Source organism: Sylvia atricapilla, chromosome 21, assembly GCF_009819655.1.
Source record: "Sylvia atricapilla isolate bSylAtr1 chromosome 21, bSylAtr1.pri, whole genome shotgun sequence".
Lineage (NCBI taxonomy): Eukaryota > Metazoa > Chordata > Aves > Passeriformes > Sylviidae > Sylvia > Sylvia atricapilla.
This window is the reverse complement of record NC_089160.1, coordinates 7,386,513-7,404,568: the sequence shown is the minus strand read 5'-3', so window position 1 is coordinate 7,404,568 and position 18,056 is coordinate 7,386,513. Positions and strand designations below refer to the sequence as shown.

Here is an 18,056-nt window from a genome sequence, read left to right as displayed (position 1 = left end):
GGGATTCATTCATAAACCAGGACTACATTAAATCAGGATTCTCCCGAGGTGGTACTTACACAGATTAACTATTTGAGTACAGGATTTTAGAGCAGCAAGCAATAAAGCTATTTCTGCCAGAGACAGCCCTTAAAACATTTTCACACCACCACTCACGGTAACAATTCAATCCTGACGGGAATGCCTGGGCTTTCCTACACACTAAAACAGAGAGACAACATCACTGCAGACAACTCTGACTCAAATGCTGAAATTCAAAATAAATGGACAAAAGCAACCTACCAAAATGCACACAGCAATAATTAGAAGCAAACAAAAAGTACAGACCCTTGATGCTCCAAGTTCAGGATACAGAAAGTCTTTTTAATAACAGATTACTTATATGCCTACAATGCTTCTTTCTTTCTGAGTGCTTTGGTTATTCAATATCTATACAAAGCAGTAACCGACAACATTGCTAAATACATTTTTATGCTACTACAAGGAAAACCCCAGCTTCCATTATTTCGTGGAAGCTCTTTTGATTTCCAGGTACCACCGTGGACAATCTCCTATTCCAAACAATATGCCAGCTATTCATAAGCCATGAGGAAAGAAAAGCCCCAAAACAATCCCCCCGCCCCCAGCATTAATTCACTCAAACAACATTTTCAAAAGCCATTCGTATTTGTGAACAAAAGATCCTGGGCATCTCAGTAATATTGTCGACGAGCATATTGTTTTAAATGCTCCATTTTCAGCAACTACCCCAGCAGCAAAATAACCCACTAGCAAATGGAGATGAGACACAATATGAGAGAACCTCCGTGAAAAATGTACCTTTGTTTTCTAGGAACCGAATAAAAAAATGCCTCCATGTTTACTTCACCTAAAAGCCTGGGGAAATCCGAGCCCACACTCACGAGATCCAAGCACTTACCAACACAGTGAACACATCAAGCTCTCCACGCTCACTGCTGGATGCTCACACATCCCTTGCACTTGGCACCATCTTCCCGCTGAACTGGGACCGCGATACCCCAGGCGATACAGCTTCTACTGCAAGGGATCCGACACCTTTGAAGGTGGAACCCAACCACAACACCGAGCTCTCGTTCCCCCGAGGGAAAACTCAATCGCTCCCCTCACCCTGCACACCCCGCTCCCGCACACCACTGCAATTCCCCATTCTTAGAGCAGCCACGGACCAACACCGGGGACAAATGCCCCCTTCCCTGAGACCGCCCCTGTTCCCTGAAAGCACACAGACTGCGATACGGAGCCCTTTCCCTCCCGGCACAGCCCCGGAGCCGGCAGCCCGGGCACAGCCACAGCGCCGGCCCCGAGCCCACCACCCGGGGGGACGGAGTCCTCCTCTCCCCGGAACACCGAGCACACCACCGAGAGCTCGGACACGCACGGCCGGGCGGTGCAGGGAGTGTCTGTGCCCCGGTACAGCCCTGTACACACACACACACACACACACACACACACGGAGCCCCGGGCCCTAACACACTCACACACAGACACACAGCCCTGTGCTCTCGCACACGCTCACACAGAGCCGCTCGGCCCCCACCTCCCCAAGGCACCTCCGGCTCGCCGCTCACAGCCCGCACCTGCACACGGACACTCGCCCCACACTCACGCCGCAGAACCGGCGCCCAGCGCCCAGCGGGGCAGCCCCGGCACGGCAGCCCCACGTCCCCCACAGCCCGTCCCGCCGCCTGCACCGAGAGCCGCCCAAAGGCCGAGCCTCCCACTGCCCCCGCTGCCCTCACACCCCGGGCTCCCCACTGCTCACCAAAGCGGCCGCTCCCGTGGCACCCGCTCGGCTGTCCCACAGCCTTCCCCGGCCACCGCCACCGGGGACCCTCCCGCTGCATCCCCGCGCCGGGGCCCCGCAGCCGCCACCGCCCGGCCCCGGCGGCCACCGCAGCGGCTACGCGGCCCCTGCCCTCAGCGCCGGGCCGCAGCGGCCCCGCAGCACGCCGGCAGCCCCGGCCCGCCGCTGCCGGGGCCCCCTCACCCGCTTGCGTGGTGTCGCTCAGGTCGCAGCCGCTGCCGGGGAAGTCGCGCAGCTTCCTCCCGCTCAGGCACAGGATGCCCGAGCTGCCCGCCTCCTCCAGGGCCCGCTCCAGGCTGCGCACCGTGTGCGACTGCGGCAGAGCCGCCGCGCCCCAGTGCGGCCCGGACGAGAAGGAGAGAGTCAGGTGCGCGGGGATCCCGAGCCCCGCCGATCCGCTGCCGGGCGCCGTCCCGGGCCCGCTGCCGCTGCCGTTGTTGCCGCCGCCGCCCCCCTGCCCCGCCGCCATCTTGACCGGCCCCTCCACAACAACGGCCGCGGCCGCTGCGCAGGCGCCGCGCGGCCCGCAGGGGGCGCCGCGGGACGGGGCGTGGCTCCGGGACGCCCCTCGGCCGCGACAGCCAATCCGCGGCGGCGGCGGCGCCGAAGGGGCGGGGCTTCGCCGGGAGGGGCGCGGCTGTGCGGCCGAGGGCTCGCGTGACGCTAGGGGGCGCTGCCGCGGCTGAGGGGACCGGGAGCGGGAGCGGGAGCGGAGCGGGGACATCCCGGGAGAGGGATCGGAGAGGGATGGGGCAGCGGGGACATCCCGGGAGAGGGATCGGAGAGGGATGGGGCAGCGGGGACATCCCGGGAGAGGGACCGGAGAGGGATGGGGCAGCGGGGACATCCCGGGAGAGGGATCGGAGAGGGATGGGGCAGCGGGGACATCCCGGGAGAGGGATCGGAGAGGGATGGGGCAGCGGGGACATCCCGGGAGCGGCAGCCCGGGACGGAGGGAACCGGAGCTCTCCTGCGCCGGGAGCACCGGAGCCTCCGCGGCCTCTGCCTCGCAAAGCCGGCAGCGGCAGAGCCGGGCCCGGGCTGAGGAGCCCCGCGGGCGGCAGCAGGAAAATCACCAGGAATCGGCCGTGGCCGAACGAAGGGAAGACGAGCGAGCGGCTCACCCTGAACGGGGTGAAGGAACACTGACAAAAACCCCACAGACACCAATGCCCGTGGTTCAGAATAGGAAATGGGGATGCAGAAATCAGGAGCCTCTTGCAAGGTCCGGGGCCCAGTTACCCGAATAAAATGCTACAGAGCTGCTGGGATACTGTATGGGTGGGTATTTGCCTCCTCGACCGTGTAATCAGTCCTTGTCAGGGGCTGCATATTTATCTTCCAAAATTGCTCTGGAGCTGTGATTAGGGAACACCAAAGAAAGCCTCAGAGACACACATTTTAATGAAATTGTCCTAGGTTTCATAAGCACAATCTGCTTTTAAGACTTGAATCTCATGAAGATCCTTGCATTCTTGATCATTTGGGTTCGTTATCTGGGGTTTTTTTGCATGCACATCATGCCTAATTTGGGGATCTAAGGGAAATTCCCTCTACATGGGGTATGGAAGACACTGGCCTTCAGCCAGCACCAAATCCTTGACAGACAGCTGAGCCATTGTGGATCACCAAAGGATCTGCCCTGAAATACCATATGGGCAATGTCTGGGTGAAATTTAGTAGATCCAGAGCCTGGACCATTGAGCAGCTCCTGAAGAGTGAAGGGTTCATTCCTGCAGCAGTGCTGTGTGCTTTTGGGGACATACCTGTCCTGGCACACACATTGCCCTTCCAGCAAAGAGCTCTGTGTGCAAAATGCAGCTGTGGGGGAAAGGGGTCCCATTGCCACCTGCAAATAGCGTGGTGTTTGCTTCCTCTGGCCTTAGCTGTGGCTGCTGGTGGGGGCTGTGGGATTCAAGCTTGAAGATGAATATCTGTGTCTGTCTGGTTGGGCCAGAGCTTCTGCTCTTGCCCTGAAAAATCTGATCATTCCCTGGATTCACAGGAAGAGATCACAGCAAAGATTTCACAAAATACCTACTGAAAACCTCATACTGCTTTTATGAGCCAGCTCTTAAAGCAGTAAACTGCCTCCAGGTGGGCACCTACTGGGGGACCAGTTTCTCCCAAACACCAGCCTATGCAGTGTCACACTGAGAAGATGAACTTGCACCAAAGAGCTCTTGAAGGAAAGGAAATAACCAGAGGTGACATTTGACAAGTCAAGTTTTTTATTCAGTGCACTGGACTCGTACATCACTGCTTGGTCAACTAACATTTCACACATTCCTATAAAACCAATGCCAAGTTATGCCAAGTTCAGTCTCTTGTTGAAGATGCTCGGTGTAAAATGTAAAGCACTCTCTCAAATATTTTCTGTTGTAGGTATAGCTTAGAGCCCAGTAACAGGCTGTGTCCAGCATGTTCAGTGCTGGGTTCTAGCAGTGGATAGAGAATGGAGCAGTTACTCAGGGTTGAGCAGGGTTTCATTAACAAATGTCTAAACCCAGCTCATTAACATCTCAGCCAGTGTTTATCAGAGTGCTGCTGCTGGTTTGATTATGCTGCTGCTTTGAGCATGGGTGGAGCTGCAACTACAAAAACTCTAATGCAGAACTACTCAGCACTGGAAAATGTGATCTGGGCTGGGGTAGCCAGTCTGCGCTCCCTGCTGAGGACAGTGGCTGCAGCAGCAGCGCACGGCACATCTCACCAATCCCTGCAGCAGCAGTGGGAACAGCACAGCAATCCACAGAAAAATGCAAGGTGCTCAGGCCTGTCAGGGCAAAACACCAGGTTTTCAGGGTGGAGTGGTCTTACACTGCAAACCTCTGGGCAGGGATGCCTGCAAGCACAATTTGGGCAAACAGCTGGAGCATCCCAGCTTCCCTCTGTCACCCATGTGGGCAACACAGCATCCTCAAACCCACCAGACAATGTAGGGAAGGCTCTGTGGTGCAGCCTCCTACTATCAGCCATCACCCTGGTCAGCACAGGGTGCCCTGGCAGGGGGACAGGGCTGCTGCCAGCCCTACAGCTTCCCAGCAGAGTTCTCCCAGCAAATCCATCTCTGCTCACTCCCCTCCACCACCCTGCCCACGTCCCACCTACCCTGTGCTCCGGCCCAAACTCTCATCCTGCCTTCTCCCTGCCCTCAATCACTCATTCACTCTTGTGTGGAAGGAAGGAGACAGCACAGTGCCAAATCAGCTATCTCAAAGGGAATCTAGCGACTTTTATTGAGCCCTAGTCATGGTGCCTGGGCTGTCACAGGCAGTCCCCGTGACAAGCACGCAGTCCTAAGGCATGGTGACCGTCCGTCCAGCGCTCCTGGCTGCTGTAAAGCGCCTCTTATTCCTCAGACCAGAGAACCTCTCATCCAGCGTCAGGCTGGTCTGCAGGGGAAAGCGAGAGCGAGTCAGTCCCTTGTCTTGTGGCAAAGCACAGCCAAACTCGTAGCGGGGTATTGATTAGAGCCCATCAGTCAGGCTGTTGTTTCACAGCTGGTTAGTCAATTAAACCACTCAGCACACAGAGACAGGGAGCTCGACAGACTGTGTGCGGCTGGAAAACCTCCAAGCAGCTCCCAGCCCCGGGACACAGGGCATCCTCGGCAAGAACAGGAGCAAGCAGATTGCATTTGAGCACAAGGCATCGGGTAAAACCAAACCGTCCAGACAAGAAACGCCGGCAATGAAGAAGGTGGAGCAGGATTTCCCAGCTGCCCCAGGGCTCTTGGACCATACTTCCGTGTAAAATGTGACACCAAGAAGGGCACCAAAGCAAAGAGCGAGCAAAGCCCAGAAGTGCCACGTGTCTCTGAGGAATGGGAAGCACTGACAGTGAAACAGTCCCCTCTGGCCAGGACTACTCATCAGCAGGACCTCCCTGCTCCAAGCAAGCACATGGACAGGCCAAGACAGGCCATCAGAGTGGGGAAAACTGGGCTGAGTCTGTAGTTGCTGAACAGTCTTCTCAAGTGCCTTCAGTTTTGTGAGCAACCTGGCCAACACAGCTACGGGCCTTTCCTCCCAGGCTGTGTTAGATAAACCCAGCTGGCAGCCCCAGAAACCTGAGTGTGACGTTAAGAGCTCAGTGGCAGGGCTGCTGCAGGGAGCCAGGTGACTCCTGTCCCGTCGACAATCCTCTACCTGGCTGGCCATGGCGCGGAAGTTGAACCTCAGCAGCACCCCCTTGGGCTGGGGCTTGGCCACCCGTGCTGGGGGTCTCTGGCTTCGCAGGAATGGGCGATTGGATCCAAGCCTGGGGAGAGCACAGAGCTGCAGTCACTCTGCATGCTAAGGCAGCTCACTTCCCATCCCCTGCAAATCGGCACGGAGTGAAGGACACGCCCACACGCTCCACCTGTCCCATGAGAGCAGCCGTGCAGACAGAGCTCCAGCACCGGGGACTGTCACACCCAGGCTATTGAGGGGTGCTCTCTGCACCCGGAACATGCACAGTGTCCCCAGCCACCCTTCTCTCTGCCCCCAGCTGAGTCCCAGATCCTGCAGCTGCCCCTTTCCAGCCTCTGAGCTCTTCTTCCACAGCAAGCACCAGGTGTCCCTTTGGGGCACACTGTTTCTCCCAACACCCCAAAATCAGCACAGCCAGCCTGCCACCTCTTCCCACAACGGTGCTTCCATTTCTCCTCACTCTGCATTACAAATGAGGGCGCGGTGATTACAGACTGCCATGTAATTACAGGTAAATACAGGAGATTTTTATCTCCTTCTCATTTGCTGGGAAAAGAATATCATTTGCTAACCATTTTGGGTCTGAACCCTATTCACTGCACACTCATTACAGAAATGAAGCTGCAATAATGCTAAAAGGATTTGCAATGGCTTTTGTAGGGCTCCCATCCTAACAAATCACCTCATTTACTTACGAGCTGGTCTGGCCTGCCTGGGGATTAAGTACAGAAACCGTCAGAATTGCTCCAGGGATGGGTTTCACTTGCCACCTGCCGAGACAGGGAGATTTATCCAGCTTCAAGCGTGAAAGAGCACCTCGTATTTGCATTGTGCCTTTGTTCACCAATTACCTTCTCATCCTTGGCGGTTTCCCTTCTCCTCGAGACTCCATCTGCGGTTAAATATATGTAAAAACAATTACTTCAAAGAATTAGCTCCCAGAAACAGTGATTCCTTTCCCAGGATTCTGTTTGGTGTATCTCAAGAGTTCCCTCCTTTCAAGCTGTCGAGAAACATGCTAATTTGGTGTTTCCCACTGGCACAGTGATGTGTACAGGACGGCTTTACCTGGCCCTGCCTGTGCTGCTCTAAAAACTCCAAAGTTTATTTTTATCACCCTCCCAGGATTAACTTCCAAGCTGCCAGAATACCAAAAGCTGCATTAACAATTACCTGCAAATACTTTCCTAGCAACACATGCAGGATTCAGTTCATCCACCTCTCTCCCCCAGTTACTTTTGGAAGCAAAGCTACAACTGGGCAAAGGCTGGTAAAATGTAAATGGTAAAGCTACCAGCAGAGTGCAGAGGAAACGTCTCAAATACCGACCCCTCTCTGGAAGTGGGCTTTGTAGAACCACTGCTGTATGCGCTTCTGCTGGAACGCTGATCCCCTGTTCAGCAAGAAAGGCCTGCTGGTAAAGGAGAGACAGAAATAGGTGAGGATGATACCAGGTCTCCCTAATGTGTAATGCCAAAATACCTAACCCAAGCTGGTCTTTAAAAGCAGTGTAAGAAGCAAATGAGGCTATGTGTTACCGAGTTCAGCCCAACAGGTTTTTCTGCCAGCAAAGGATTTCAGAGGAACTTGATTTTCCGCTCAAATGAGGCAACAGCTTGTGTGTTCTCAGCTTTGCTCATTAAAAGCAAAAAAGCATGGGAGGAAATTACAGAAAAAAATCAGGTCAGAAAGGACCTCTCAATGTTATTCTGTCCCTGTTCTGCACAGAGCAGAGGAAGGATTGCAAGGAGCTTCCTTTTGAGCTCAGAGAACATAATGATCTTGATGACACAGGCATCGAGACAGTGCCCAGCACCTGGCACACTGCCTTCCTCACAGCTCCTGGGGCACAGTCTGCTCCTGCAGCCCCTCACTGGGACAGACTCCCTGTCCCTGCCCATCCCTTATGGCTGGAATCTGTATTTCCTGCCTGCATGAAAATAAATCCTATTTTAATAGCATTTAATACCCTTCAGAAGTGTTCCCCAAAGCGACAAAGTTTAATAAAAATACAAAAGTTACACTTTCTGTGCTTCCTGAAATAAAATGACAGATTAATATCAGCATTATTAACTATGAGCACGAGGCTGTTTTGTTTCCAGGTGCTTTTCTAACATACCCAGGGGTATTTTTCTGCGGCGGCACAAGCACATGGCTGTAGCCATGCCCAGCTGGCACATATTGAGAGCTGAACCCCATGAGCTGCACAGGTAAAAACCACAGAAAACCAAAATAACCTGGCGTTACCACAGATTTTACCTTTTCCCTGGGGCACGGATGCTGGCAGCATCTTCCCTGAACCTCTTGGTGCCTGGAGATGGCTGTGGCTGTTCCTCCTGCTGCCCACTGCTGCTTTTGGCAAAAGCACTGCTCTTCTTGTTGCCCTGAAAGAGCAGTGAGACCTCAGCAGTTGTCACCTGCAGCACAATCTTGGCAGAAGAACAGGGGGTGAGGACAAAGGACAGCACACAAGGTCCTGCTCTCTGCTGCTGACATTGCTGTCAACAATCAGTCAGTGCTTTGCCTCGATTCCTAGCCATGGAACTACAAGTGCCGGGGAGAATGTTTCCTTCTAATGCTGCAGAAACCAAAGAATTAAAATAAATCAGTCCATGCAGAGCATATCTCACAGAAGCCGTGCATTATGGCCCTGCTCAGTTTTCTTCTGGTCATCACCTCTTTCTTGTCTGGAAACCTGCACTGTCTGGACCACACCCTGATGCATGGAACACACCAGAAGTGTCTGGCAGTGTCTGTCCTGTAGCTCCAACACAAACTGCCCCAGGCTCCAGTCTGCTGAACTACCATCACTGTTAGTACCTACTAACTGAGGGGTATTTCCATATTCTTCCCCCTTGGTTTATTCCTGCAAAGTGGAAGCTACTGTAGAATTCTGCCTCCTAGCAACTGCTTATTTCTTCTGTAAATACCAGCTACACTCAGTATCTGAGTCATCCTGGTCTCCTTTTCAGGAATAACCTCACTCCTTGCACATGCATGCTCAGTTTAGGGCTTTCTTATTCAAACCCCTAAAACACATTCACTTAAATGTGCTGTCCTGTTCAGCACTTGCATTTTTTTCAGAAAGCTTACTGAACATCTGTGACCTCCTAACTGAGTGGATTTTCCTCAGTGCAGGAAAACCCAGCCACCCCTCACACTGTCACAGCATTGGGAATCAGTGTCTCTGGTGGAAAGTATGTCTCTGAACCAGTCACCTGACAAGTCACCAAGTCTGTCTTCTGACTCCACAGGAACTTGGAAAATGCTCTGGGTGGAAAACAAATAACAAAGAATCTTAACACACCTCCTCTAAATGGTAATAGTAACATGAGATCCCACGGAATTAATTTTATGGAAATATTTTTAAACCTTTTGAGATGAATTTTTAAAAAATCTTTTTTTGCAAAACTCATGGGCAAAAATTATGCTAAGTCAGAAGCTTTATAAAACCAACAGGAAAATTGATATTCCATATGCATGTATGTCTGTGCACACACATACAAATGCTGTGCACAGGCATTAAAAGATGATGTTTTTTATGTAGGTTCTTCTTTGGGGTGACCCAGGATCACAAAATTGAGCAGATTTCTACCTGACATTTGGAAAAAGCCAGACTTTTCTTATTCCCCTACCTCCTGAGCTGATGCCTGGCGATTTAAAGGGCTCACTCCATCGAATGCAGCAGCTGCTCTTCTCTTGCGACCAGACAAAGGGTTCCTGAATTGTCTCCGATTGAATTGTTGCTGTCCAAACCCTCTTCTGAAACGGTTGGGTCCTAAAAACAAAGCCCTCTTACTTTAGCATCCTTCAAAATTCAATTTATGACTGCAGCTTTGTAAATAAATTACAAGGTTAATTTAATGTGATACAGGAGTAGCTACACAAGTAGTGGTGCAAAAGTCACGCTCATTCATATTAAATTAATTAATTTTTCTGATGTCTCTCCAGCATTGTCATTGTATACAGGACTGCCATACACAATATTTGATGTGAAAGAATACAGGAGAGAAAAGCCTTTCACAATTCTGATTCCTCGTAAGGCAGGAACACCCACATCAGGAGACCTGTCAATCTGTTGTCAGAGCTCACACTGCTATGAATTAACTATGAAACAGAAAAAGCCTTAAATACAGATATACATGTGACTTGAGCATCCTAAAGCCAACCCCACAGCAGTCTGAAATAGCTCTGAGGGCCCACATCATGGCTTAATTTTATATATATATATATATATATATATATATATATATATACACTTTCATTTTCTTTTAGCATGACACACCATAACTTCCTGTATTGAAGGGGGCACCTCCTCCTGCTCTTCCATGATACACACACACCCGCTGCACATCCTGCATTTTAGCTTTTCCCCTAAGTCTGCTGATGATTTTGAAGAGTGCTGCAGTGTTGAGCGAGAGGAAAGCCCTGTCAGACTGAGGCACAGTGCTTCCAAACCTAATTACCCCACATAATAAAATTCTGTAGTTGTAATGAGACAGCAAGTTTCTGAGTCACTGTGTGAGCTGACACAGGCACAACAACAACAACAATCACCAACTCACAGGTGGAATTCCAGGAGGAAATTTGTTTCTGTTACCTCACAAAGCAGCAGATCCCTGAAACAACACCTAAGCAGAGCCACTTGGGCACAGTCTCCAGCACCATCAGGCTTGGCCCAGTGCTGGAGAATCACCAGGCTGCTGCCCTTCACACCAGTTTATCCTGCAGAGTCACCATCATGCTGTGCTCTGATCTCTGTACCAAGGCAGGGAGCTCAGGCATGCCCAGAAAGGTGCCCCAAATCTACCAAACACCTGCATTATCTACAACCAGATGTTCCACTTCTCAATGCACACAGAGGGTAAACAGCAGCACACTTGTGCTTTCCTTCACTGCTACTTCAGACTTTGCCATCCCCAGCTGCAAGGTCACTCGAGCATTCAGCCCCTGTGTTTTGAGCTTGTTGCTCCCAACAGCTGCTGTATCAGTGTCCCCACACTGGGGGTGTATAAAACTGTGCATGGCAGAGGGCAGGGAGAGTGCACTCAAACCCTGGATCTCACAGCAGAACCTCACTGACACAAACCAGAGCTCTGAAGTGCATATCTTGATCTTACATGACAGCAATTTACACTGACCTGGAGCAACTGGAAATGTTCTGAGGCAGCAGTGGCACTGCTGTGAGGGGCCACCACTGCCACACGGAATGAAGGCTCCAGCCTCAGCGTGTTACACCAGCCAGCAGCAGCCTGAGCTGCTTACACTGGGACACATCTCAAGATGCTTTGAGCTGCTCTGGCTCTAAAACAAAAGGGCACCAGAACAGCCCCTTGGGAAGCAGATCCCAAAGACCATGTTGGGGTGCTTTGTGGCCCATGGTGCTGGCTGGGGGGAATGTATACAAAACCACAACACAGTTCACAAGCTCTGGGGCCAGCTGTTATTTCCTCTGCAGACAATGCCCTCTCACTGCAGAAGTGCAGGTGTGTAAATGTTCCTCTCGTGACAAACACTCAATTTTGGCAAACTGTTTCTTTTTGATCAGAGGTGGACTTGCTGTAGCCAATAGCACTTGGATTTTTTTTTCTCCTGTTTCTATTCCCCATCTGGTTTTGCCCTGTTTTGTTTCTCTTCAACCTCTACCCTGGGCCTGTCCCTATCTCTTGCCTGTTTGCTGGGCTGGCCCACCAAGCCTTGCTGCACAGCTCTCCTACACCCTGCAGAGGACAAGAGACTGAGCTCAGCTGCTTTTCCTGGATACTCCATCAGGGCAATGCTGCAGGAGGCAGCCCTGACTGGAAAATGGTGCCCCTGTCAGTCTGTTCCTATTAGAGAGCCTGTGCTCAGCAGTGCACTCAGGCACAGCTCACCCAACACAAATAACACATGACAGAGCCATCAGCTTCCAGGGGAGACCCCACCACACCAGCTGGGGACCAAGGCCTCACTCTGTCATCTGTGTCTTGAAGTGTGACACATGGGAGGCTTCATGTCTGCAAAAGGTCTGGCAGATATTTAATAATGTAAGAACATTTTAATAAAATCCCACAGCATCTCAGCAGCTGAGGAAGAACCCCCCCACACACATCCCATGTTCGTGTGTGTGCTCAGAGCCTGGTTCTGAACACACCTGGGATGGCCAAAAGGCACTTCTGCTCAGCCAGTCCAGCCTAGGCACAAGTTCCCATGTCTGACAGACTCTTCTTTCCAAGGAGATTTGAAATTCAAATTTCTCGTCATTAAAAATCATTCTTTCCCCCACCAGGGAGAAGGTTTAAGCCATATTCCAAGAGGGATTAACAGCACTTTGCTTGCTGGTTTAATCAGCATAATACCCTTCCCCCTCCTCTGTCATTACAGTGCTGGGCTCCTCAGATCATCATTTTGATAATGGTTATCACATCTCAGCCCAGAAGGGACTGCATTTCAGCAGGGACCAAAATGAACTGAGCCCCTGATGAATTATGGGCTAAATTCCCAGTCATGCTGAGCTTCCCCAAATTGCTACTGACAATCAGCACCATACAGCATGGCAGGTCTCTGCACTTGGCAGGGCTGAATTCAGATTCACTGAAAACCTATAAAACACAAAAACTACCAGAAATAATTCTATGAATTAAGAGAAAAGTTCTCCCATCTAAGGAACAGGGAAAAATACTTTATTGGATTTGCCTCTGGATGCAGTAATTGCTTGAGTGTGGGAGACTATCAAAGCCTGTGGGTTTTGACAGAAAAATCAATTTGCTGAGGGCATTTATCATCATTATGTTTTGAACTGGAACAATCCTCAGTAGGACACTGTGTGGTAGGCACCAAGAACACAAAGGTGGGAGGCAGAGAAGAGACAAGCAGGATTGCTCCCAGCGATCCCACTGTCCTGATGTGTGATTGGCACTCCAGTCTAGGACTTGCAAAGATATTTCTGCAAAATATCACTTGAATCTAAAGGGAGTGACTTAGCAGTAATTAAAAATAATAAGTTCATGGAGACAGCATTTCAGGCAGCAGATAACTTTGGTAAGTAAAAACCAGTGGAAGAACACAAAGGTGTGATCACTTGGTATTATTAAAAAACTTCACCATAAAAATAGCATGCTTGGCAAAAGTGACAATTTAGCTTTAATAACTGAGCTATCAAATACAGTTACTGAAGGGGTAATTTGGATAATTTAAGTCTGCTCTGGGAAAACGAGGATTAGGAAGAGGCATAATTAAAATACGCAAAGCCAAGGGAAATAGAGAATAGATATTAAGTCACTTTAAATTAGTAATTCATGAGAGAGTGGAAGGGAGAGAAATGGGTGAATTATGCCCTGAAAGGCCCCTGATATTCCATTGTTACGGGGAGAAAAGCTAATCAGGGCCTGAGAGCATCTTATACACACACAGGAATTAGACAGAAGGATTTAAGAGCTGGATTTTGCTAAAAAAATGCATTTTCCAGCCTGAGAGGCCTCTGCTGTCTCAAGGGCCCATCTACCTTGCAAATTCCTCTGCTTCCAGGCTCGGAATTGGGGCCGCCCATACCCAGAGGCTGAACTCCTGTTCTTGGCCTGCTGCCTTCTGCTGTCGCCCGCGGCACTCGCATCTGTCTGCTCCTTCCTGTGGAGCTTTATGATGTCATCTGCAATGAAATGAGGAGAAATCCACAGAAACTGCACTTTCCACCGAACAGCAATGCCCTCTTTGGGTGCCTGGAACTGTCCGTGCTAAACACGGGGCTTGCTGTTCTGTGAGCAACGCTGGACACACAATGAGAGATTAAGCTTAGCTTAGAAACTATAGGATCAGTTTACCGGGCTCCTGCAGGCTGGAGATTAGAGTGCAGCAGACGATTTACAAACGTGCCACCATCCAGCACATCCCCAGCACGGGCAGAAGAGAGATTTCAGACCCTGTCCACCCAGAGAGCTGATCCTGCAGGCTTCCCACAAGCATAGGGGAAGATGTTTTTGCAGGGGCACCAGGAGCTCAGTGCTGGGCAGAGAACTTTTTTGAGAAGGTCTGACTTGAGTAGGAAAGGTGGGCAAAGGGGGGGAGGATGTGACAGCTCTTGAGCTACTTGGATCATGCACAAAGTAGTGTCAGATGCAGAGCTCTATCAAGAAACAGCTCAGGCCTCTCCATTCTCAATCAGCTGGTCTGCAATCAACGGGATCTTCTTATTTCAAGCTGTTCTGATGAAGAGGAATGGCAAAGGGATGTGTCTTCATTAATTCCTATTTTCCTACATATCCTTCTTTGAACCTCAAATCTTCCAGAAAATACTTTGCAAATAATAAAGGCACATCTGTGAAGCTGCAGGCAGAAATGTTTCAACTTGAACATATTCGCAAGAAATGAAGTGTCCAAAACAGGGCCTTTCCCAGGCAGTGGCTATTCCAGCTCCCTAATGTATCACTGGAGTCAAAGGACAAAAGCACCATCAGCTTTCAGTGGGTGCTTACCATGAATTATTATCCTTCCAGCACTGGTCCAATGTCATTTCCTAGCAAGAAACTCCCGTGTCCAAATGAATATGATGCCCAAGGAAAAAAAAAAATGAGAGCAGATGTAAGAACACGCTGCTTTTGTGATTTCACTTTCAAGTCTGCCAGGAAAAGAACAGGCTGGAAGATGCTGGGCCATGCTTTTGGGATGAATTTGCTAATGGTCTCAGCTAAATGTGCCTTTGAGACATGTGTGATTTGGAGCAGAGGATGCTTTGAAGTGTTTTAAAAGCATCCCTGCAGCTCTGCAGGGAGGTGACCACACTCATCCAAGGGTGGGCTGTCCACAGCATGAGGAAATGAGAGGGGCTGAACGCTCAGGTGCCTGATCTGTCACCTTTCAGGTTTTCGTTTGTTCGGGTGTGAGTTGTTACTCTGCTTCTTGTGCCCGTAAACATGATGGAGTTAACAGAGGGATGTAATGGACTACTACACAAGGCTGCAAGGGGATTCTGAGAGGTCATCTGTGGTACATCTATGCCCTCCAGGCAGAATTAGATCTACCAGGGCAGCTTTAAAGCAACTCCTGCAGGTTTTTCTTTTGTGACTGCTAACTCATGTAAGGCACAAATGTATCTGAAAGCACAGAAAAACCACCTGATGGAAAAAGTTCTTCACCAGGGGTCTCTCATTTTCCAATTGTCTCTTCTACCCTGAGTAAGCTGTGTTCTGGATGGAATATGGAGTTGGAGCACAGGAGGTCTGACCGAGAGAAGCACTAAGGGAGAGCAAAAGCAAAGGGAGCACCACACATCAGCAAAGAGAAAAAGGGTGTGCAAAATTATGGGAGAAAAATAAATCACAAATGAGGGGTCCACTGTTGCTATAGCTCCTCACAGAGACGCTAAAATACGCGTGCATAAGCCAAGGGATCAGATGGAGTTTGCAGCGGAAAATGTTCACTGTTCCCGACAAATGGCTCTTTGCTGGGAAGAAATGACACAGAGTTTCGGTTAGGAAGCTGATCCAATACCAAAATGTGCTGGTGGACTTTTACAGCCGAAAGGCCAACACGATAATCCACCAAGATCTCCGGTCCGTGAGTCAGAATGCAGTCCTGCGGGGTTCACGACAGGGCGGTTGTTGGTTGTTTATGCACACTCCACATTCCCCGTGCCAAAGGAATGGCGAGCATCGGAGCAAGGCGCTATAAATAGCAGCACGGCGGGGCCACGGCTCCTCTTCCCCAGGCACAGGGCGGCTCTGGCCGAGCCCCCCGGGCCGCTCTCCCGTGAGCTCCGGCCCGCTGCCAGCGCAGCCCAGCGCAGGTGTCCCCTTCTCCTCTGGGGCTGCCACCGCACAGGGGCACCGCACAGAGATACCCTCACAGGGCCACTGCACAGGGACACCCCGCACAGGACCACCGCACAGGGCCACCCTCACAGGGCCACCGGCACAGGGACACCCCGCACAGGGCCACCGGCACAGGGCCACCGCACAGGGACACCCCGCACAGGGCCACCGCACAGAGACACCCGCACAGGGCCACCGCACAGGGACACCCCGCACAGGGCCACCGCACAGAGATACCCTCACAGGGCCACCGCGGGCCCGAGCCCGGCCCGGCCCACACCGCCCGGAGCCCCCGCGGCTCCCCCGCCCGCCCGGAGCCCCCGCGGGCCCGGCAGCGCCCTGCACCTACCCAGGGACATGTCGATCTCCTCGGCCCCCGGCTGCGGCTCGGCCGCGGGGCCCGGTGCGGGCTGCGGCCCCGCCGCCTCCATGGGCCCGGAGCGCTGTGCGCACACTGCGCCTGCCCGGAATGTGCCGGCCCCGCACGGCCCCCGCCCTGCCCTGCCTTGTGTGTGCCTTCTGTGTGTGTGCCCGGCTGTGCCTTCTGTGTGCCCGGCTCTCCCTGTCCCTGTTCCCGGCTCTCCCTGTCCCGGTGCCCGGCTCTCCCTGTCCCTGTGCCCGGTTCCCTTCTCCCGCGGTGCGCGGTCCCGGTGCCGCCCGCAGCCAGCGCAGTTCCCCGCCTGCGCTCAGCCCTGCGCTCGCTCCCTCCCTGATCCTTTCCGCCAGCACCTTCCCCTCTGTCTGTCTGCCTTAAGCACCATTCCGCAGCCTCTGTGCTGACAGTCTTAACTTTTTTTCCCCCCGAATCCTCCTCCCCCAGCGTTTATGGCAGCAGCAGATGTATCTTCACAACCCGGCGGTCAATTCTGAGCCGTGCGAACCACGGAATGACCTTGCTGCGTTCTGAAGACCAGAAAAAACAAGGCAACTCTACAAACAGAGATACTCGTGGCTCATATTCGTGCATGAAGTCTTTTCTCGTATTTGTGATCGCCTGGAGGAGGAAGAACCCATTCGGGATTGGTTTTGGGGCAGCATCCTGATCACTCACGGATTCTTCAGGGGATCTTTCAGTCTCTGTCACGTTGGTTGTGGCACCGAAGCTATTCTACAGTTTGAATACAAAACGAGAGCTAAACCATCTTGTACTTTTAAAAGCAGGTGAAAAAAGAAACAAGAGATAGGAGAACATTATCTTCCAATTGGCTGCCATGCATCAAGAGAGGAGCATGCTTTTCCTCTGAAGTCTCCAAATGATAAATGCTGTGAAATAAATTTCTCACATATTTAATAGGGGCCACATAAATAGTGAACAATATCTGCATGTTTTGTGTTTTCAGGACAGTTTTTCGGCTTTTTTTTCCCTCTTTGCACTTCAAATGGGAGAGAAATTTCTACACCCAGATCAATCAGGGCAAGAATTGCCTCCTGGTATGTGTATAGCTCTTGAAAAGATCAAGTGCTTCTGAAAGTGTTGGTTTAGGGAGTTGTTCTTTCACAAAAGAAAATAATAGAACAATGCTGAGGGAGCAACAAATAACATTTGCTCTATTTGGCAGTGATGCTGCAGAATGACCATGGAAGCAGATTGATGTGAGATGAGTGTTTGTATTTGATCACATTTAGTGAAACAAACATTTGAGACCGAAGGAGACAAAGGCAGAGTATAGAAATGGCAACTTAAAATATTCAGAGGACATTTTTTCATGGAATTACAACACAGCTTCTGTAGCAAATTCCACTTCACCAGCTGAGACGTTTCATCAGTTGCTTTCTTTCAAGTACATAGCGTTAAGGGCAGTCATAAAACCGCCCAAGCCAAATTTCTTCATCTAGGAAGTATGAGCTGATATGTGCTCTTATCTCTCAACTACCAGTCTGTGGCCTCTTAACATCTTGGCAAGTGTCCCATTTGCTTAGTATGTCTAAGCACTGCCATCATCTCAGTCCTGAGTAATTTCTCACATCAGCAGTGTAGGTGACACATGCTGGAGTTGGTGACAAGGCTTGAAGAGCCAGGATCTCCTCTAGAGCACAATCCCCCTGCGCTGGAGAGGACTGCAGAGTTTGGCAGACAGACTTGACCCTGCGTCCTAAAAAAGGAATGTCAGGAATGTGACTTTCACAACTAAAAAGCAAGATTAATAGACAAACTATGAAAAAAGAAATGAAGAAGGGGGGTGTGGTGGTTTAGTATGAATATGAAAAGTTTTTGTTTCCTAAGGAAGTTCTAGCATGGATTGACAGCTT

The 18,056-nt window shown here is 51.1% G+C and overlaps 2 protein-coding genes across 3 annotated transcripts in view; both read right to left on the bottom strand.

Moving 5' to 3' along the window:
• LOC136370591 (leucine-rich repeat and calponin homology domain-containing protein 2-like) overlaps nt 1-2,333 on the bottom strand; it is a 37,660-nt gene extending 35,327 nt beyond the window's left edge. The window contains exon 1 of the mRNA XM_066334093.1: nt 2,009-2,333. Coding sequence (XP_066190190.1) covers nt 2,009-2,294 — 286 coding nt within the window. The 5' untranslated portion in view covers nt 2,295-2,333. The remainder of the gene's footprint in view (nt 1-2,008) is intronic.
• A 1,700-nt stretch (nt 2,334-4,033) lies between these two features.
• Nucleotides 4,034-16,308, bottom strand: LOC136370589 (UAP56-interacting factor-like). Of its 2 annotated transcripts, none has more exons than XM_066334091.1 (9): nt 16,156-16,308; nt 13,505-13,648; nt 9,657-9,799; nt 8,281-8,405; nt 7,351-7,435; nt 6,873-6,913; nt 6,717-6,791; nt 5,977-6,088; nt 4,034-5,220 (listed from the first exon to the last, which is right to left on the bottom strand). In XM_066334091.1, the coding sequence occupies exons 1-9, from the start codon at nt 16,235-16,237 to the stop codon at nt 5,125-5,127; spliced, it is 903 nt and encodes a 300-aa protein (XP_066190188.1). In that variant the 5' UTR covers nt 16,238-16,308; the 3' UTR covers nt 4,034-5,124. The 2 variants fall into 2 exon arrangements, with proteins under 2 accessions (XP_066190188.1, XP_066190189.1); XM_066334092.1 differs by having other exon boundaries at nt 7,351-7,432.
• Between the last annotated feature and the right edge of the window lie 1,748 nt (nt 16,309-18,056).

Excerpts from the sequence above, each read along its gene's own strand:
- LOC136370589 (XM_066334091.1), bottom strand. The coding sequence starts at position 16,237 with ATGGAGGCGGCGGGGCCGCAGCCCGCACCGGGCCCCGCGGCCGAGCCG. Across the intron at positions 13,649-16,155 it reads GGAGATCGACATGTCCCTGG|ATGACATCATAAAGCTCCAC; the intron begins GTAGGTGCAGGG and ends ATTTCATTGCAG. Across the intron at positions 6,914-7,350 it reads AAGCCCACTTCCAGAGAGGG|ATGGAGTCTCGAGGAGAAGG; the intron begins GTCGGTATTTGA and ends ATTTAACCGCAG.